This window comes from Aulostomus chinensis, chromosome 7 (genome assembly GCF_037954235.1).
Source record: "Aulostomus chinensis isolate RoL2024-O1b breed Wild chromosome 7, RoL_Achi_v1.0, whole genome shotgun sequence".
Taxonomy (NCBI): domain Eukaryota; kingdom Metazoa; phylum Chordata; class Actinopteri; order Syngnathiformes; family Aulostomidae; genus Aulostomus; species Aulostomus chinensis.
In genome coordinates, this window is record NC_141326.1 from 29,146,919 (window position 1) to 29,167,150 (window position 20,232).

Genomic DNA, 20,232 nt, shown 5'->3' on the forward strand with positions numbered 1-20,232 from the left:
GCTACAAGCGTTAATTTTCTTCACCTGACATGGAACAGGACCGTAAACGCGTCACGGTGGCCTGAACTACACACCAGCGTCGACTGCTGCTTCTGTATTAGTAAAATAATTAATCATGAGAGCCAAAGCGTGTTTCATTAATCCCATCAATCTTTTGTTCCCTGTGGAACCAAACCTCCTAATTAACGACTTCGTCAGTTCTAAGCAAACACACATGCAGACACACTTCGCCACACTTGAAGAAAACCACTTTCATCTTAATTATCCACTCTGATTTGCTTCTGTTAATTGTACCATCAGAGTGACTCAGAGTCATTTCTCTGTTGCTACGAGATCAAACTTGTTCCAGCAGGATGTATCTCGGGAAACAAGACGTATTTTGTTCCCACAATTTAATAAATTCGCAGGAACAAGTTATAGTTTCAGCCCAGAAAACTTGTTTGTGGATAAAACGCGGACAAATCCCACGTCTTCACGCCTCCTTCACCTTCCCGCTGACTGGAGGAGTAACAGCCGCGCTGCTCGCTTCCTTTTCTCCTAATTGATTGGAGCTGAACAGGAAGTGGCGATGGCGTCACTCCTGAGCCTCGCGTGTTCCCGGTGGCGCCAGGCTGTCCGGGATTCTCCGTCTCTTCTCTAAACGTGTTTTAATTTGTGGCTGCAGAGACGTTCCGGGAACATGCCGGGATCAGCTGCTCGCCCTGATTACAGTTATTACCTCCAGGTTCTCAAGGACCCCTCAAAGACCTTGAGAGAAAATTGGAACTCCTTGAGGGCCCCCTTGAGTCTGCTTACGGGCCCTTGAACAACGGAAGCGCCTTGAGGACCGCTAGTGAAGATTGAAACCAACTAAAGACGTTCAAGAGCCGAGAGTTTCGTGAGGGCGGCAAAGTAAATGAGCTGCAGAACCAAAATCCTCAAATGTTCCCGTGATCCTGATTCTGTTGGTTAAGTAGCTGGGCCGGTGGGTGTTGTTCTGACCGTCAGGAACTCGCCGTTCCACACCTGAGGCTCTCTGCTGCCACCTGCTGGCAGGCGTCACACATCACGCCGACCAAACGTTCAGTTCTGTTCGCATGCGGTTGCTCAGCCCTTTAAACTCAGTTCATCAGTTGTGACAGGTTTTTCTCCTCCCCGAGTACAAACCTGCTGTTTTTACTCTCATGAACTTTAATCAGCTCAGATGTTTAACCACAGACAACAGAGAGGTTGAGGGACAGAGGTCCAGCAGGCATATCTATGAAAAATATAACAATATCTATATTTCCATTAAACCAATGAAGTCTTTGTGATGAAATATCTTGGTGTTGAGTTCACCAGGTGCCTGAAATGAAGAAAACGGCGTTATTGATGAATTAACGTTTGCCGCTTGACTCGACTGATCGACCAATCAGGTCTGAGTTGACCAAACGAGGCTGAGATGGCGCGGGAGTTACACGTAATCAGTCCTTGACATTTTATTCATACTAAATCCACAAAATTCTAGGCATGAGTCCAACAAATCCATTCTTTGAGCGCAGGATCGAGTCGTTACTGACTTAAATATCTAGCAATAAAACGAGCAGTAAGCAGGATAAACAAGTCAAACTAAGTTCATTCATTTGTGTGTGTGTGTGTGTGTGTGTGTGTGTGTGTGTGTGTGTGTGTGTGTGTGTGTCCATCCCAGCATGTGGAGGAAGGTATGAAGAGGAAGTTCAGCACAATGAGCCCGCCCAGTTGTCACATAACAAGACCAGAAAATTCCAAGGAACCATGAAGGTCCGACCCCTGGGAGCGTGAGGACGGGCCCGTGAGGTTTTGGCTGCTTCGTCACTTCCTCCTCCCATGAGGTCATGTGATTGTTTCTACAACTTTCATGAAAAAGTGCAAGGGTCTAGCAAGGGCTAAGATTAGCATGAACCAGAAATACAGCACCAAACATGGACCCTGGAGGAGCTCTGTGCTGTCTGAGCACAATTCTAGTGTGTGAGGTCATGTGACATGATGTCATCACTCCTCCAGGCCACTGAGAAGGAAGTGAGGATGGAGCACAGACAGGATGGGGCCACGCGGCGCCCCAGCCAGGCAGTATGCCTCATCCACACTGAGGCCATGAGAACGCAGCCTCTTCAGCGCCCCGCCACAGCTCTCTCTGCCGCCATGCAACGTGACCAGGATGACACTCAGGGGGCTGTCCAGCACGCCAAACTTGCGCCGCATCTCGCCTAGCTGAGCTGAGAAACGCTGCAGGAGACAGAGTTCTTCAAAAACAATGTCATTCGCCTGACCACAGCAAGACGCATCATCTGATGTTGCCGATGGTACCTGAGTGGTTCGGCAGCTCAGCCAATTTGGGTCGGGTTCCGGCCGGATGACGGCGTCGCCACAGAACACAATTCTGAGCTGCTCTGATGGTCCTGGAGCTGTTGGCAGGTCCAGCAGCGTGGACAGAACCCCTGGACAGAACCCCCATGAGAACGTTCCACTCACATCCTGACAGGTTTGACTTTGAATTCCATGACCAACATTGCTGATAAAGATCAGTATCACAACAGAAAATGAAGACGCTGAGAGTAGTAGAAGTACTAGTACTTCTAGTAGTACTGCTAGTACTTGCTGTAGTGGTGGGCTGAAACAACTCTGGAGGTTCATTTCATCACAAATCAGCTGCTATAAATGACAGGAGAAGAAACATCCTGACCTCTCTGCGCCGCCCGCGACGCCTCGCTCCGGTTGGTCGACAGGAAGAGCTGCACATCGTTTTTTAGTAAACTGTCGACAAAATCCTCTTCATTGGAAAAACAGAACCTGCTCACTTCAAGACCTGCAACAGGGTGGCAATGACATCACAACAGGAAGTCAGTGTGGTCACTGGTAAGATGCTGACTTGACCTTTTGTATTACCCTGATTTACGGAGCTAAGGACGAGCATTTAAATTATCATAATGTCTGGCGCTGCTGATGGTTCGAGTTAAATTACCGTAATGTCTGGCGCTGCTGATGGTTCGAGTTAAATTACCGTAATGTCTGGCGCTGCTGATGGTTCGAGTTAAATTACCGTAATGTCTGGCGCTGCTGATGGTTCGAGTTAAATTACCGTAATGTCTGCTGCTGCTGATGGTTCGAGTTAAATTACCGTAGTGTCTGGTGCTGCTGATGGTTCTAGTTAAATTACCGTAATGTCTGGTGCTGCTGATGGTTCGAGTTAAATTATCATAATTTCTGGCACTGCTGATGGTTCGAGTTAAATTACCGTAATGTCTGCTGCTGCTGATGGTTCGAGTTAAATTACCGTAGTGTCTGGTGCTGCTGATGGTTCGAGTTAAATTACCGTAATGTCTGGTGCTGCTGATGGTTCGAGTTAAATTATCATAATTTCTGGCACTGCTGATGGTTCGAGTTAAATTACCGTAATGTCTGCTGCTGCTGATGGTTCGAGTTAAATTACCGTAGTGTCTGGTGCTGCTGATGGTTCGAGTTAAATTACCGTAATGTCTGGTGCTGCTGATGGTTCGAGTTAAATTACCGTAATGTCTGGTGCTGCTGATGGTTCGAGTTAAATTACCGTAATGTCTGGTGCTGCTGATGGTTCGAGTTAAATTACCGTAATGTCTGGTGCTGCTGATGGTTCGAGTTAAATTACCGTAATGTCTGGTGCTGCTGATGGTTCGAGTTAAATTACCGTAATGTCTGGTGCTGCTGATGATTCGGCTGCTCTGCTGCTGCTGTTGACTGTTGGTGGTGATCAGAACGACGTCAAACAGCAGTGACTCGCTCGGATTTTCTTGCAGCAGTCGTTCATTCACAGTTTGAAGTGCCTGAGACAAAAATACTAAAATTAACTAAAATTAATTCTCTTTCAAAACGTCTGCTTTTCTTATTCTACGACGTTCAGACTTCCCTGTCGGCCGCTCTTACTCTGAGCCCACTGGTCCCTGATCAAGATGGACGACTAAGATGTTAACAATCTCTCAGGTTTGGATCAACAAATGTCTACATGACAGGATTTATTCTTGTTAAACATGAATGAATGTCACTAGCAAACAGGCTTCTGAACTGGGAGGATCATGTAAATTTCCACATTGAACTCTGACCTGTAACAGTGGGAAGGCCACTCCCACCCCGTACACATCATCGCCATCATCTGCTCCAAACACTGCAGAAGATGTTATGCCGACAACCACCGCATGAGCAGCGTCTTTCTGGAGGAGACATGAAAAATAGTTCAATGCCATTCAGACACGGCAGCCTGTGAACAAGTGACATGAACAAACCAGCGTGGAACTTTGAATCAAATTTAAAGTGGATTTTTGTTTACTGAGATTTTTCTACATCATTACCTTCGTGGACTTGTGAGGCAATAACGTATTAAAATTACACATTTTTAATGCATTTTTTGTTGGAGAACGCGACGTCGCTACCATTAGTCTGAGCTGGATGTGCGCGTTTCTGGAGGCGTGTGGTGACCCGTGTCGGTAAACCTGCCTCAGGGGAGTCCTACCTGCCTCACGTCCGTGTTCGGAACCGTGGAGTCCATATCCGCCCCACAGCGGGCACCGTATCGGTTATAATAATAAACCGTAATAAAAGTTAAATCTACTGTCACAACACGGTGGATACACACAGCTGTTGCCAAACTACTTTCAAAGTTCCTCCAGAAACAACGGAGTTTCTCGACTTCCGCTTTGTTCTTCTTCATTGCTATAAATGAAGGTTTAGGCGCATCACCGCCACCTAGAGCCTGGACCTGACTTACCTCCGCAGGGAATGTAGATGCTCTAAATTCTACTGTGCCCCCTGGAAATGTATCATTCCTTCGGCGGATAAATAAACTAGGTGGCTCCAGTATTTGGCTATGTGCAGGAGATCGAAGTTTTATGGCTTTATTTATTTATTTTGTCCAACATTTTTTGCACCCGTGCGATAATTCCGGTTCGTTCTCTTTAAGAACATTGCGGGGTGACGTCACCCCCCTGTTTAGCACCCGGGCCCCCGCCCACGGCAGCGATGGTTGTCAGCTAAACCCGATAAACACGACCCGCCACTGTCTCTAGGATCCCCACACCCGACCCAGTTCACCTGTCGGTACCGAGGAGGAGGGAGGCCGGTTTTAGAGAGTCCGGCCCGGCGAAAGAGCGGGTTCGTACCGCCGGGACCGAGATACAGAGGGGAAGCTAGCTTCGGTTCACGGTAAGAGCAACTTGTCAGGCTTCCCTCCCTGCTACCTGGGACGCCCGGGTCCCCCGAGGGGTCCAGGCTGGACATACCTGGACTCAAATAAACAGCAACGTGTGTGTTTGTGTGTGGACAAATGAAAAATAATGCTTCTAATTTACATGAGGTTATAATTATCCATAGTGATCTACTAAGCAGAGCTTACAAGTATATATATGCATTTACCGTAATGACTAAACATGAACATGTACAGGTGACATACGGGAATGTTGGGTTTTTAATTCATTAGGTGTTCCCGTTTCATATTAACCCTTCTACCTCCACCCGTGAGTGCATTGAGTTTTCCCTCATTTTCAGTTTGAACATGCATTTAAGGACACCAAGGTTTCGTCTGAACGTGTGTGTGTGTGTGTGTGTGTGGGGGGGGGGGGGGTTACAAAGTTTTCCCCTGTGTAAATACAACTTGGTGTTGAGCTGCAGAACTGAATCAGAATTCCCCTCATAAAGTGACATTTGTATCCCACAATCAGCCTGGATCTGGGAAGTGGCGCTCGGACACGTCGACAGGCGATTCACTGCTGGTTTATTTTCCAGCAGCATTCTCATGTTTCTTGATTGTTGATGCGAGGATGATGTTTCTGATCACTGGTTCCAGTGGGATCCTGTGCAATCATACAATCACAAAAAACAGTGTTTATTTTTGACAGGTTCAGACATGGCTCCTCTATTTTAAGTGGACGTTGTAATTATTGTTTTTTAATTAAATTAAATCAAAATACTCAGTAACTGAGTTTGAGCTCCACGACCAAGCGACTCAGGAAACCTTTTGTTTGTGCAGCAGGAGTGCAAATACAGCCAGCCTGAATGTGACATGCTTTAGGGTTTATTGACGCTTAAGAGAGGCGGCCCGGGGGAGCAGTGGTCCTCCCTGTGGCCCCCAGCAAGAAGGTTGAGGGTGGAGCCCCGGCTGCAGCACGGGGTCTTTCTGTGTGAGTCTCCATGTTCTCCCTGTTCCTGCTGGGTTCTCTCTGGTACTCCAGCTTCCTCCACAGTCCAAAGACATCAAGAGGGACCAGGTTAATCCAGACTCTAAATTGACCGTAGGCGTGGCTGGGAGAGCCAATGGTTGTCTGTCTCTATGCGTTGGCCCTGTGATGGACTGGTGACCTGTCCAGGGGGAAGGCTGCTGGGATAGGCTCCACCCCCACCACCCTGAACAGGAGAAGAGGGAGAAGGTGGAGGGATGGATTATATATAGTGTATGTATTTTAGATAATAAATTCTTGATGACAATGATAATAATCATTAGCTGTCCTCCCTCTGCCAGTAGGAAGGCAGCCCTCACCTGAGAGTCTTGGTGCTCAGCAGTGATCAGGAGCAGTCCGACCGGTCCGACGGCTCAGCTGTCATTAAAGTCACGTTTGATGATTGGTTTGAATGCAGGGGAATTAAACAAGTGTGAAATCCTCAACGTCAGTAAATGCTGGTGTTGATGCTTCATGGGTGGGAAATAAAAATGATGAACCCAGTTTCTAGGTTTCGATTCAATTATGGATTTATGAGTTTTAATTGTCTTCTGTGGACGCGTGACTGAGATGAAATTGCGAGAAACCCCCCGCAGTTTTTTTTCTCTCTTAGATGCGTATGTGTATTACTGACATTACCACTGTCCCTAAACACATCATTCATACAAACAGAAAACAATCAGTGTCATAAGCAGAGATGAGAAGATGAGGGAGATCCATCAGTGAATGAAGTAAAAACATGTTTGTCACAACTGTCATGCAGATTTGCATTCACAGGTGGCTTATAGGCAAAGTTCAGGCTGTTGAAAACGCTGTGGGAGAAATTCAGAAGTAATGTAGATGTACAAGTTTATTCCTGCTTCAAAATATAATCATAGTAAAATTAACTTTTTAGTATCGTAGATTTCTTCTGTAGGGTTAAATGGGATGAATATTAGTTTTGCATGTTGAGATAAATAAAGTTTTGTGCTATATTGGTGGTTTCCAACATTATTTATGATTAATGACCGCCCTAAGAAATAAGTTTTCCTTCAGTTTCAACATCCTGTATTGAAATTTCTCCAGGTGTATTTATTTGTTGATCTGGCGTTAGTTAGATGATAACTTATTTATGACAAATCTTTTCCTTAAGACTTTAAATTTCCTTTCCACTGTCTTCTGAGGCTGATTCAAACATTCACCAGAGCTTTAGAGATCCGGGTCATCAGCAAATAAAAACATATTTTAAAAAACTGGAAGCTTTCAGGTTGAATCTGCACGAATGAAAGCCTTAGTTGTTCCTCTGGAATCATCTGCAGGTCAATCCGTGTCTTAATTTTTTAGTTCAACACCAAAACCTGCAGGACCGGTCACAGCGGCCTCAGCAGCACACCGACTCTCTGTCTCGGTCTGGACAGCAGGAGATAAAACATGAATCACAGGAACAGTAAGCAGATGATGAAACGTCTCCCCCTCCCTGGACCAACAGAAAGATGAGGCGTCTGATTGGCTGCTTCAGCTTTCGCTGCAAGTCTCTGTGTGAGTGCTGAAAGCTGACTCTCCCTGGATGGACATTTCCTACGGGCCACGCCGAGGCAAAAACACCTCAGCAGTTGTGGATTCTCTCAGATATTTAGCCACCTCACCTGTCACTCTGACAGAACATAACCCTCCCAAATACATCCCAACAGAGCTGTCGGCAGGTCAGAGGTCAAGGCTGAACGCTCGGACACACGTGCGTCTGTTTATGTAACTACACGTCTTTATTATGGGATGTTTTTGTGGTTATTTCTCCCTCAGCACCACTGCTGGCCATGTTCAGGTAGAGACCGGTAGCCACCATGCTGAAGCGTCTGGACAGGATACGGTTTCGGGGCCAAAGACGAGACGACTTTCTGGAGGAGTCGCCCAACACGTCCGACACAGAATGCAGCGAGGAGGTGGTGATGAAATCTCGCGGCTCGGTCAGAGAGACGGAGGAGGTTCGGGAGGTGGAGGGGGAACAGCAGAATGACGCTCAGGTACACAAACACACTGCTTGTGAGTGTGAGCAGACCTGAACACTCAGTTGTTCTGGAGATTGGATTGAAGTGCGGCTTCTTGCCCAACCTGCCTGCATTACCAGAACTGATGATGGTGGAAGATGTTTCCGTACATCTCGATCCCCTGTGCTCCTGCTGTTGGGCAAACACTGGGGCTCCGTTCACACCAGCAACATTGGTCTAGGTGATACGATCCTGACTGGGCAGCTCCCAGTGTAGGTGTGATTGAGGGGCGTAACGGTGTTCTAGTTCCAGGAATGTATGGTATGGGTTCAGTACATGTCTGAAAGGAATGCAGCATGATTTTATCACTGTCTCTTTTGGAACTTTTGTGTGCGAGCAGAATGTAATTCAGAACTTCCTGATGGTAAACATTTTCCAGGTTGTTGTTTGTGGAGCCGGCACACCAAGAAATCCGCAAGCTCGAGCTTCTGGTGTCATGGCAACCTCCTGTTTGGGGCCGGCTTTGTTGTCTCTGTTAACTGCAGTGATGACGGACTCACAAACGCTACATGCTAGCGTAGCTCAGTTGTGACAGTCCTCCAGCTCGCCGCATGTTGAACTTGCCCGCTCGTGGAGGATGGTAGCTGATGATCGATGGAAGCAGCAGCAGATGTTCTGAGTGTTGTTAGAGCAGCTCATGTGCTAGCAAACTGTTTGGGACCTCAGGTGTTGATACCTGCTGGAAGTAATTGAGACCTGCACCATCTTGTCAGCTGGCAAACCATATCGCTACTTCATGAACAAGTATGGTTCATTTTCAAAAGACGTCCAGAAGGCCGCAGTTGCTACAATATTGGCACTTTTTTCAGGAAAACAAGATTTTGTTCCAGAAATCACTATTTGAAAAAAGAAAACAATTTTATGCTTTTTTTTGTTAAATTTTAAAAAAATATTTTTACAGTTTAGACAAACAGTAGGACTTTTATTTTTATTTTCAGGGAATAATTATGAGATTCATAACGTTGAGGGAGAACAGAAGAGGACTCCGTATGGAACCCTGTGGCCCCCCAAACCAAAGAGCAACTGTTGAGCTTTTATTCATGACCAGTGGTTACCTGTTTGATCCAGTTCTGTTTTTGTGAGTTTGTTTTTATTTTACTTTTGTTTCTGGTATTCTGATGAATGGCTGTTTCACATTTCTGTCCCAGGCTGGTCCAGGCTCATTTTCCGCAGCTCTCCAGGATGAACCGCGGACAGACCTGAATGAGGTTAAGGCTCACTTGGAAATCGCCTTGTTAGAGAAACACTTCTTACGTGAGTACCTTAGATTTTATAAATCAAATAATTTACAGTCAATGTGTTCCACAAACCAAGTCTCTGGTTTATTGAGCCGGCAGAATATCTGGCTCTGAAAGCTGATTTAAATGTTCAAACAGGTAATTGTTAATTAAATGGACTGAAAGTTGCTGGGACATCAGTCTAGTTTTGTGTTAGACAAGGCCTGTAGTTATTAAGAGAGCCTTCATCAAGATTATGTTCAACCAGGGACGCATGATGGTGGGTTTGGGATATTTTTGCGACACATGCAAGAATCGTGAAATTGAAAACTAGTTTTTCTTTATTTCCAAACCATTTGGAAAAGCCCATAAATTATACATGTACCGCGACATGTTCCTGACGATAAATGACAGGTGACAAACGAAGATGAAGACTTGAGCAAAACTGGGTCAAGGTAATTATCAGCCATCAGACGGATTGTGATGTATCTAAAAACGAAAAAAAAGTGACCCACATATGCTGACATTATGGGGTGACATACTTGGTTTGACGACAGTCCTCTTCTTCAGTCATAGATTTGTTAGAAGCTGCTGGAGACCCAAGACTAACGACAGCAAAATGATATGAAAAGTCCCTTTACAGTGGTGGTCACCATCCAGCGGGAGCCTCAGGACTCCACCGACACTTCGATGTCAACAGTCTGCATTCACCAACACAAGCATGCTCGTTCATTGGCCAGACTCTGCTGCCAGATGTTCACCTAGCGTTCAGCGTAATCGCCAAGTACAGGTGTTGTGGCCTGTGAACGAGCTGGGGGGGGAGGGGGGTTATAACAGAATGCACAAGCATAGAACAGGAACTGTTTAATATCTATCAGTCAGTAGAGTTCAGTTCATTCCAGAAGGTTCCAGACGGCTGATCATAGTTGTGTAAACAACCAGGACCACGAGCGGTTGCTCACCCAGTACGGTGAAGATGCGCCGGTGTTGATTGGCTTTTGGGTCATCATTGTTTGTTCCCAGCACAGCTGCATGATGGGTAATCCCTCAATATCTGTCCATCTGCTTTATGTAACACAGGCAGCTATTAAAAACCCAGCTGACCTCCCTCACACACACACACACACACACACACACACACACACACACACACACACACACACACACACACACACACACACACACACACACACTCAGAGGATGAAATTAATTGGTGGAGGGGTGATTGGAAAATTGATTTGAATGTTCCCGGTGTGCATCGAGTTGATGTTTATTCTTTGAAAATCCATCGTTGATGTTTCCTTCTTTTGTTTACTCACTGAAATATAATTAGTAGCCTCTGTGCTGCCTTCGCATGCTGTCGTGTAAATAACAAACCCCAGCACCGAGCAACTGTATTTTTACGGAGATGACTTAAAAGCACCGTGTCAAGTAGCGGCCTGACTCTGATCATGTGACCATCCATCTACTTCAGAGGAGGAGCTGAAGAAACTGCGCGAGGAGTCCAACCTGGATTCACTGAAGCAGGAGCTGGAGAGGGAACGCTGCAGATGTGCCGACCTGGAACAGAGGATCAGTGAGGTCACCAAATCCAGGTGCCTCACTGGAGAGGATGAGTACTTTAAAGACTCTTTGTCCCGTTTCTGTCCAGACTGAACTGTTTCCTTCTTCTGGTCACTTCCCAGACTTGAAGATTCACCTTCTCTGACACCTAAAGCCCCGCCCCCTCCGCCACCTGCAGTCTCCAGTCCAGGTGAGCTGAAAACAAGCACTCTGGTTTTTAGGCATTCTGCATTTTAGTTCACCTCTGCACACACAAAGCAAATCCATTAAGTGATTTAAGAGACAGTTGTGATATTATAAAAGTCAGTAATCCAACTTAGTTTCCTAGGATTTGGTGAAAAACATGAGAGTATAGTGCAACGGTCAGTTGAAGGTTGATTTATTTTACAGTGGACCTCAAATACGTAAATGCTTTAGAGTTTTGTCGTGTTATTAGTGAGCAAATGGCTTTTTTTGTTGCATGTTAATTTGTTCTCAGAGCTGAATGTGATCCATCTTCATCAGATTCTTTCTCTCCGCCCAGACAAACAGAAGGACACGCTGTCCGACAGTTTCCAGAAATGGCTTTACGAACGTTTCGGTGTTTACATCGAAGACTTTCGCTTCCAGCCGGAGGAGAAGACGGTGGAGACAGAGGAACCTCTGAGTGCCAAGAGGTGAGAAGCGCAATCCAGACGATTCAGGACACTGCTGAATAATTCATTATAAAAAAAACAACAACAATGTTTACTTCCAGGGAGACTCTCATTTCTCTTCTTCCAGTAGGGCAGCTGAATGTCTTTAAAACGCTGCATCTTCTTGTTGCACATTTGGCTGAAAATTCGAATGTTTTTGCTCAACAGGTTGACTGAAAACATGAGGCGGCTCAGTGAGTATTTCTTCCTTGCTGAAACTGATGCATCACATACTACAAACACTCTAGTTTCTGTAATACTGCAAGGCAGAAGCACATTGTAATAAACAGATATTTCTGACAACTTGACCTGCATGGAGAAGGAAAAAGAGGTGAGACGGCATTCATCTGCTGTTAAAACAGCCTTTGCTCTGCCAGAAACGCTTTCACAAGGTTCTCCAGACCTGCGGCAGGATTTGATTTTTCAGTTTTATTCATTTTTTTACATGCAGACAACAGTCGAAGCTGATTTTGGGTTGTTGTTCCAAAAGAAAACCTGGGCCACAAATCAAGGAAGGTTAGAGATTTATTAGCCATCCAGTGGCATTTATTGTACCATTTAAAGTGTTTTTGTTGCTCAAATCCAACAGCGACCCTTCTGGATCAGCACTCGTTCACGCTCGCGTGGAGCCAAGTGGTGGCGGTGTTGTTGCTCAAGTCAGAGTGTTAGCGGATTTAAGGCTGGACAAAGACGACACAGCGTGGGTTACAGTGAGCTATGAGGAGACGAATGTCTTCAGGCAGTTTAACGGTTGTGAGCTGTCAGGTTTAGTTTATTTTTGGCTTTAAGCAAACTCTACGTAGCTGGTTCTTTCCTCATTCTGGAGGCTCTTAAACGCCTGTGATATCATGACAAAGTACTTGAAAGGCAAAATACATTTTATGGGTGGAGTATCTTCATCTAGCAGCGGCAAGGTTCGTTCCACACCAAGTGTCCTCGAGGACACTGACCTCTACAGAGACCCGCCCCGCTTTGAGAACCGTTGACAGAAAACAGCCAGCCTCGGTCGTAAGAGGCGGTCAGCCTGTATTTGATGCGTCTGTTGTGCTTCCAGAGCGAGGATTCAAGCCTGTGACCAACTTCATGAGGAACCTCTCTGCCTTATCGAGCTGGTATTCTGTCTACACGTCAGCCATCGCCTTCATCGTGAGTCCTCTGACGCTCATGAGCCAGCGTTCCACGCCGATCACACGAGTTTGTTTGTTTTAATGTTCAACGAGAGACCAAATTGCACGACACAATTATGTGTGTGTGTGTGTGTGTGTGTGTGTGACCTCCATAGGTTTACATGTATGCAACGTGGCACGGCTGGGCCATCCCCATGTTCCTGTTTCTCGCCATCCTCCGCCTCTCTTTGAACTGCCTCATCGCCAGGTCAGCCTGAGCTCCGCCCACTCTGTGTCAGCTGATCACATCAGTCTCTCTGTCCACGAACGGGACTCAATCTGTGATTTAAAGACACACGTGAACTGAATTTCTGTAGTTTGTTAAGTTATGGAACATGCAGTGATGTTGCACTTTTATGTTCCCATGATGCACTGCTCTCAGGGGCTGGAGGATCCAGTGGAGCATCGTACCTGAAGTCTCAGAGCCTGTGGTGAGGAATCTGTCACAGCTTTCAATTTAAGTCTTTTAACATGAAAATCCTCCACATGAGCTGGACTGACAGCCTGCTGGACAACTTGTGTCATTGCATGTACTGGAAAAGACCTGCAAGGATCTCAAATATTTCATCTTTCATTTTGGATTATTTGAACATTTCGGTGTGTAATAAAACAACAGTTTCCACAACACTTCGATGAATGAATGAATGAATGTGCGAGCTGGTCGCTTGAATTATTGCTTATCGTTGTTAGATGTCAGTTGTCATGAGCGTAAAGCTAAATATACGTGGCTGGCTCTTACTGCATTCTGGATTCACAAAGAAGTGATGCAGGAGGGAAAAAAGTCAAGACACCTATTCGTGAGGACTTGAAAGGCAAAATACAACCTTTGGATAAAGTGTGGCTCTATTTACATGAAATATTGGACGATGAATGTCATGAGAGTTTGTGACGTCACAGCTCTGCCTCCTCTCATCTCCAGGAGCCTCCTAAGGAAGACCTGACCGTGTCTGAGAAGTTCCAGCTGGTTCTGGATGTGGCTCAGAAAGCTCAGGTGAGAATCAGAGGTTCTGCGTCACATCTCCTCCTTCGGCCACATTTCTCCACGATTGATGTTTGTTTTTGTTTGTTGTTTTTTCATCCTCTCAGAATCTGTTTGGGCGGATGGCGAACATCCTGGAGAAAATAAAGAAGTGAGTGTGCCAGCACACATGAGGTCCAGACAGAACTGATGGTCTAAAACCAGATCAGCTAAAAACACCCTGTTGGTGTGTGTGTATGTGTGTGTATGTGTGTGTGTGTGTGTGTGTGTGTGTGTGCGTGTGCACAGTCTGTTCATGTGGGTTCAGCCAGAGTTAACTCAGAAGCTGTACGTGGGTCTGTGGGTGGCCTTCATCGCCTCCTGCCTGCTACCCTACGATCTACTGGGATTCATCATGGGTACGTTACCAACTACAAGCCGCAACGTGTAACTACAAACACATCCTGTCATGGGAACCAGCAGGAATCCTGATCAGCGTCTTCATCCTCCCTCTCAGGTGTGTACGCAGGGATTAAGTTCTTCATCATCGACTTCATCTTCAAGAGTTGTCCCAAGCTAAGGCAGCGCTATGACACCCCCTACATCATCTGGACAAATCTGCCCACCGACCTGCAGCTGAAGGAGCGCAGCAACACTGTGCTGAGCAGACGGGTCAGTCCATGCTAGCATGTTTCTCACTCAGGTCTGAGAGACAAGACATACAGGACAGGATAAGTTTGAATGTTCATGACAGCTGAATACCATCAAGTCCAGCTGAAACGGTTTGTCTTATCCAGCTTGTTCAGGGTGAAATCCAGTAAACTCAGCTGCAAATATCACTGCGTCATTGCTAACAACGTGCTAACGATGTGCTAACAACATGCTATTGGCCCAGGACTTAGAGTTACACCCATGGATGTACACAGTGATGTGAGTCATGTGATACCAATGAGATGCCATAATGGTAGTTTCATGGCTTGGCCACTGTGCAAATGTAACTGGCTTCCTTGTCTGGTGCTGTTCCTGGACCCAGATCAGTGACACACTCGCCCAGCTGCTGTCAATCAAGGACAGGCTCCTCAACCAGCTGCTGTCAGTCAAACACAGACTCCTCGACCAGCTGCTGTCAGTCAAACACAGACTCCTCGACCAGCTGCTGTCAATCAAACACAGACTCCTCAACCAGCTGCTGTCAGTCAAACACAGACTCCTCAACCAGCTGCTGTCAATCAAACATGGGCACATCTCCACACATTTCCCCCCGGTTGCCTCCTTTTTCGTTCTAATGATGGAAAACAACACATTGCTGAGTGCACTTGAATGCAACCTGGGATGAACAAGTGTGACTTCAGCTGCACGGCAGGTTCAATAATTCACATTTACTGAAATTACAGTTCAAATTTTGGTGTTACAAAATGTTTTAGACTCAGGTTCTTGGAATTTAGGTCCACTAACTCTCCGTGTTCAGAGGCCCAGAAGAGCACAGATCCATTAAGAGGAAGAAGATTGCGTTTGTTTTTTTTCCATTTCAGTTTAGTATGAAGCACATTTTCACAATTAATAGAAAACTTGAAAGAAACGTCTGCAAGCTGCAGAGATGCCATCAGCTCAGACAAATCCTGGGTTTAATCACAATCGCCACTTCCTGTCTTGTGTACGGTAACTGATTAACTAACAAATCCGGTTGTGGTGTTACTGGTTCCTGCCAGCCCCAGTAGCTGGTCTGTGGTCTGATGCGGTTGCATTTCTCTCTCTCAGCCGTCTGAGTGTGAACAGGTAGGATGCTGCTGTGTGTCTGTGTGTATCTGCAGTGGAGAGAGAAGTCAGTAGTGTGTACTGTAGCTAGAAATGTTGAGTGACATCTCCCAACACCAGCGAGTAAACATCCCAATCCCCTGTCCTCAGCTCTACCACCTGTCCTCTAGCGCCACCCTCAGGACAAATCCAAGTCTTAGTCGTCAGGTTTGACCCACATTTTCAGGCTCGCAACCAAATTTTGTATTTTTATTTGAATTATCGTGGATGTTGTTGGTGTTTGTTTTCTTCCCTGTATTTTTATTTCTGGTTCTACCTGAAACTTTCAGTTTCCATCTGTGTTGTTTTGAGTTTTTTTTATTTTGTGTTTGTTTACTTTTTCCACATATTTAAACTAAAATTAGTGGACTTTGAAACACATGTACCTGGAGCGTTCACATTCAATCCGCTCGAACACCTCTAACACGTCGTCTGTCCACCCATCCAGGTCACTGCGGCCGGCGGGCGAGGCAGCCTCAGCGCCGCCGCTCCTCTGGGCGTTGGCCGGGACGAGGAGGGGGGACGATACTACAGCACCAAGAGAGGAGCCTTCCATGAGGTGTTCAGCCTGCCGGAGTCTGAGCGCCCCCTGTCAGGTGAGGAAGGAACTGCAGGAGGTTCAAACATTTCAGCTTCAAGTTTGTTTTTCATTCGCATTCACATTTTTAGAGATTGAGTGAATCTGACATGAAAGGCACGTCAGTCTAGAGCAGACCAGCCTCACAGGAGAGCCTGGTCCAGGATTCAGAGCTGCAGAGGACATAAACTGTCTTTCCTGACCAGTTCAGTCTGAGTTGTTTGTGGTGGCGTTTCAGTGTGTGAGAACGGCTGGCGCTGCTGCCTCATAAACCGAGACAAGAGGACGCCGTCAGACTACATCCGCAACGGAGTCCTCTATGTCACCGAGAAGTGAGTCCCGCTGTCTGTGTGCCTCCACACGTCGGTTGTTTTTTATATCCTCAGTGGAAACCCATCGAAATGATTGTTTGATACGGATGAACCTGGACATCCCACCAAGATGTTTTAAGTCCAGATGCAAAGTTCCTTTAGTCTTTTCTTTATTGATTTGTATGTCAAACAATGAGCTCTAAACCTGGACGACGTTCTGGACCCGGTCCTGGTGGTACGACGTGGGAATGTTGAGAAAATCCTGGTTTGACTTTTAGCTTGGTCCTGGTTCTGTTCTGGTCTTGATCTCAGCTCCCTCTTTTCCCTCAGCTACTTGTGCTTTGAGAGCTCCAGTTCCAGGTCCGGCTCCACCAAGAGGAACAAAGTCATCAAACTGCTGGACGTCACTGACATCCAGAAGGTGCTCGCTCCTGTGTGACAGCCACCTGTTCTAACTCGCTTCGTTCCATCAAATGAGACTAATTTGAATTGAAATGTTGCTCCTTCTCTCACTGCCACAGTACAAAGTCCTATCGGTTCTGCCGGGTTCTGGGATGGGAATCTCCATAGCAACGCCATCCACTCAGAAGGTACGACATCTGGACAATATCTTGAGTAACTCTTGGAGGCGTTCCTGGGTGTAGCGGTCATTATATCGTGGTTCTTTAATGATTAATTCTGTCGTCACCACACACAAGGAGCCGGTCGGTAATGAGGATCGGCTGCAGCGGCCAGGAGCTTCCGTCTGCTGCTGTGGATGTAGATTTGGAGTCGTTGTGAACTTTGTGAACTTGCACTGCAAACATAGACTTTTCACACACGCGTCCGTTTTTTGTTTTTTGTTTTTTTTTACTTTTTAATTCAAGAATCCTCTGAAACAGAGGTTCTAAAGTCGTGAAGCGCTCTGATGCTGGTCAACCCTCTCTGTCTGCAGCCCATGGTGTTCGGAGCCATGATGCACAGGGACGAGGCCTTCGACGCCATCTTCTCTCAGCACACCAAGATTGTTGCCATGGCTACAGCCACCAATCCAGAGACATAACAACTCTTCGACAAGATGGCGGCCTTCCTCCAAACACCTGAGCCGTGTGTCACTTCCTCCAATCAGCCGCTGACCTCAGGTGGACCTGCTGCTCACCATCAGCCAATCAAACGTCAGTAACGGTTCTGAAGAGAGTTTCGCAGAGAGCCCCCTTCATTCACTCCTAATCCTCAATTCGTATCACGACATGTCTTGTTGCCTACCAATGCGGGGGTCGCCGGTTCGATTCCCCGTGATACCTCTTGGTTGGTTGAGTGTTCGTACGGACTCTAGTAGCCATGTCTGAAGGCGGGAAGCCAGGCGAGGGTCCAGGACCTGGTCGCTCACCTCTGGTCGGTCAGAGGGGGAAACGGAAAAACATCTCATAATTCTGGCGCGGTCTCAAGTACTGATTAACGTGGAGTTATCGGTGGTGTGTCACACGGTAAATCCAACGTAACGCATGTTTCAGCTTCACTGACGTGTCACACTGATCTTGTTCTATAGTCGAGCGAATATAGGTGTTTTCTACTTTGTGATTCGAAAAAAAAAAATCCATTTCCTGCACAAAGTTTCACATTAAAAGCCTCCCTACAGATCACAGTGCCGAATCCTTCCTGTGTGGCTTTTAATGTGAATAAGATGGTCGCACGGTTGTTTGTGTGGTAAAGATGAATGTTTTTTGGAGTTTGTTTTTTTTGTAGATCAGAAACATATTTAGTGCCAGTAAAACAAATCAACCTTTTTCAGGCGTCACAAGCAGGCAGTTCTCCTCTGTAGAGATGAAGCTCACTGGAATGTTGCCTACACAACCGTTTACACACTGAAATTATGATTGGCAGACAGTGAATCAACCATTGCTGATAATTCATATAACCAATCAACTTCCTTTATTTTATATCATAACTGCCAAACATGACCATTAAAGACGCCACCTTTGAGAAAGTGATGATCAGGTCTTGGTTTTTTGACAAAATAATGTAATGAACTGAATTATTATTATGATTATTCAATGCATAATTCAACTTTGACATGAAAACTACTTGTACACATTATATCCTGCTGTCACGCATCAAAGGCGTTTGATGTTTTAACCAATTAGAGAAGCCTCATTGTTCAGTCGTATAAACCAGCAGCACGAGAGAGAAACCGCTTATGTTGGGGTTGTTTGGGGTTTTTTGGAAGATTTTTGGTTAAAAAGGCTCGTCGTTCGTTTCTCAGCTCTTCAACTACGTTTTCTTAGGAAGTGACTTCACCTAAATCTGAAGAAAAAAAGATTTTTGAAATCGGAAGTGAAATCTTTTTTGTGGTGTTTATTTGTAGCTGAACACGTTCATTTACGTCGCAGTGTCATCAGGGAGTTGTCATGCATTCGTTAGCCGTTCATGAGTCCTCTGTCGTGCACTTAGAGAGCCTTACAGCCGGTGTTCCTGTATGTTTATTTTATGTGGTGGTAGAAACTCTTATCTAGATGAATGTGCATATTCCATTTTCTTGTAAACCACGAAATCAAGCTCAGTGTTTTTATTGACCTTTAGCCTTTTTTCTTAACTTTGAGCTGGAAGCTGAAGCTAATAAAGCCGGGATGGCGGTGACCTGTCACACTGACGTTTCCGTTTAGTCAGAGTTCAAACTGCCTTTTCAATTTTCTGTCAAAGTAAAAAAGTTAAAGCTGCACACAAACAAAAGACCACAGATGTAAAATGCTGTCTTAATTTAAGTTGTTTTCTCCGCTAATCACATTAAATCAAAAGTCATCATTTAGCTTCCTGTCAGAGTCAAGAAGCCCATCTGTTTTAGCTTTCGCTGATTAGCTTCACGCTATAAAAAAAATAAAAAGCTAAATGACAATTTGTTTTTTATTGTAGCTTCTTTTTTTAATGACAGTGAAATAATTTATTCTCAAATTGTCTTTATGAGCTGCTTGGATTTAATACTTGAATCGTGACATGTCAAGGCACTTTTTATTGTTTAAAACGACATTATTTGCTTGATTTGTTGTTTTCTGACGCGTTTTACGTTTGATTCAATCAAGAAATGGCACTGAAACATTTTATACATTTGGCCTTTCGATTGAAAACCCGTCTCGAGTAGAGGAAGCTTGCACTGAAATTGTGAAAGCGACGTTCAAATTTGTGTTTTTAGTGTTTGCAGGGTCTCAGGAAGCTGACAAATCTTTTTGATTTTGTAGTTTTACAAGTTTCGTTTCTTTTTTTTTACTCAGTTTTCCTGTATGAATGCAAGTTGTAAACACCATGTTGCCTCTTTCAGACTTTGTTTCTAGTGCTTCAACTCTCAATTTTCTTCAGTTTGTGGTTTCTCAGGTTTTGTTGTCTTGACAGACGGTCCATTTGGGTTTTATAAAGTTGTGTGCTTGTACAAACAGATGTAATGTTTTTTAAACTCAGTGAGTGCTGTTTGTTGAGTGTACATTTTTGTACCCAGTACAAATCAAGTTGTCCGTACACTTCCAGTCTCCTGTTGTTTTTGTGCAGTACCTCCATCCGCCTGTTGGTGTCAGTAGAGGAGCAGCTGCAGGTTGGATTCTTCTGCAGTTTAAGAAAATGGAAACTTTTATCTCAATGTTTCACCTGGAATGTGGGTTTTGCCTCTCAGCTGCTCCCAAACAGATGTCTTGAGCTTACAACAATCACTTCTTTAGGTCCACAGAATGCAGAGAGAGCCAGTCACGTATATTTAGCTTGGAGCTAATGACAGCTAACAACTACACTATCTAAAACCACAAGT

The 20,232-nt window shown here is 45.4% G+C and overlaps 2 protein-coding genes across 6 annotated transcripts; one reads left to right on the forward strand and one right to left on the reverse strand.

The window, feature by feature from the left end:
- Positions 1 to 6: 6 nt before the first annotated feature.
- LOC147259405 (cytosolic 5'-nucleotidase 1A) lies at positions 7 to 4,690 on the reverse strand. 2 transcript variants are annotated; one of them, XM_086209793.1, is made up of 6 exons: positions 4,481 to 4,690; positions 4,074 to 4,181; positions 3,662 to 3,797; positions 2,681 to 2,803; positions 2,305 to 2,435; positions 7 to 1,324 (listed from the first exon to the last, which is right to left on the reverse strand). In XM_086209793.1, exons 1-6 carry the CDS (start codon positions 4,676 to 4,678, stop codon positions 1,259 to 1,261), a joined length of 762 nt encoding a protein of 253 aa, XP_086065919.1. In that variant the 5' UTR covers positions 4,679 to 4,690; the 3' UTR covers positions 7 to 1,258. The 2 variants fall into 2 exon arrangements, with proteins under 2 accessions (XP_086065919.1, XP_086065918.1); XM_086209792.1 differs by having other exon boundaries at positions 17 to 2,223; positions 4,481 to 4,689.
- Positions 2,362 to 19,949, forward strand: LOC147259406 (GRAM domain-containing protein 4-like). 4 transcript variants are annotated; one of them, XM_086209785.1, is made up of 20 exons: positions 2,362 to 2,853; positions 7,959 to 8,179; positions 9,352 to 9,457; positions 10,895 to 11,015; positions 11,106 to 11,173; positions 11,507 to 11,639; positions 11,826 to 11,851; positions 12,712 to 12,803; positions 12,940 to 13,031; positions 13,206 to 13,254; positions 13,743 to 13,814; positions 13,910 to 13,953; positions 14,091 to 14,200; positions 14,299 to 14,453; positions 15,540 to 15,557; positions 16,024 to 16,171; positions 16,391 to 16,484; positions 16,794 to 16,884; positions 16,985 to 17,053; positions 17,398 to 19,949. In XM_086209785.1, the coding sequence occupies exons 2-20, from the start codon at positions 8,000 to 8,002 to the stop codon at positions 17,503 to 17,505; spliced, it is 1,776 nt and encodes a 591-aa protein (XP_086065911.1). In that variant the 5' UTR covers positions 2,362 to 2,853; positions 7,959 to 7,999; the 3' UTR covers positions 17,506 to 19,949. The 4 variants fall into 4 exon arrangements, with proteins under 4 accessions (XP_086065911.1, XP_086065910.1, XP_086065913.1 ...); XM_086209784.1 differs by lacking the exon at positions 2,362 to 2,853 and adding an exon at positions 4,935 to 5,169; XM_086209786.1 differs by lacking the exon at positions 2,362 to 2,853 and adding an exon at positions 7,747 to 7,861.
- Positions 19,950 to 20,232: the final 283 nt, after the last annotated feature.

What these genes read in the sequence shown, in the direction of transcription:
- LOC147259405 (XM_086209792.1), bottom strand. Translation starts at nt 4,678, where the DNA reads ATGAAGAAGAACAAAGCGGAAGTCGAGAAACTCCGTTGTTTCTGGAGG. An exon ending in GTCGCGGGCGGCGCAGAGAG is followed by an intron (nt 2,436 to 2,680) that starts GTCAGGATGTTT and finishes GGTTCTGTCCAG; the next exon opens with GGGTTCTGTCCACGCTGCTG. An exon ending in TGAGCTGCCGAACCACTCAG is followed by an intron (nt 2,224 to 2,304) that starts GTACCATCGGCA and finishes TGTCTCCTGCAG; the next exon opens with CGTTTCTCAGCTCAGCTAGG.
- LOC147259406 (XM_086209785.1), top strand. Translation starts at nt 8,000, where the DNA reads ATGCTGAAGCGTCTGGACAGGATACGGTTTCGGGGCCAAAGACGAGAC. An exon ending in GAACCTCTGAGTGCCAAGAG is followed by an intron (nt 11,640 to 11,825) that starts GTGAGAAGCGCA and finishes TTTGCTCAACAG; the next exon opens with GTTGACTGAAAACATGAGGC. An exon ending in CAACGCCATCCACTCAGAAG is followed by an intron (nt 17,054 to 17,397) that starts GTACGACATCTG and finishes CTCTGTCTGCAG; the next exon opens with CCCATGGTGTTCGGAGCCAT.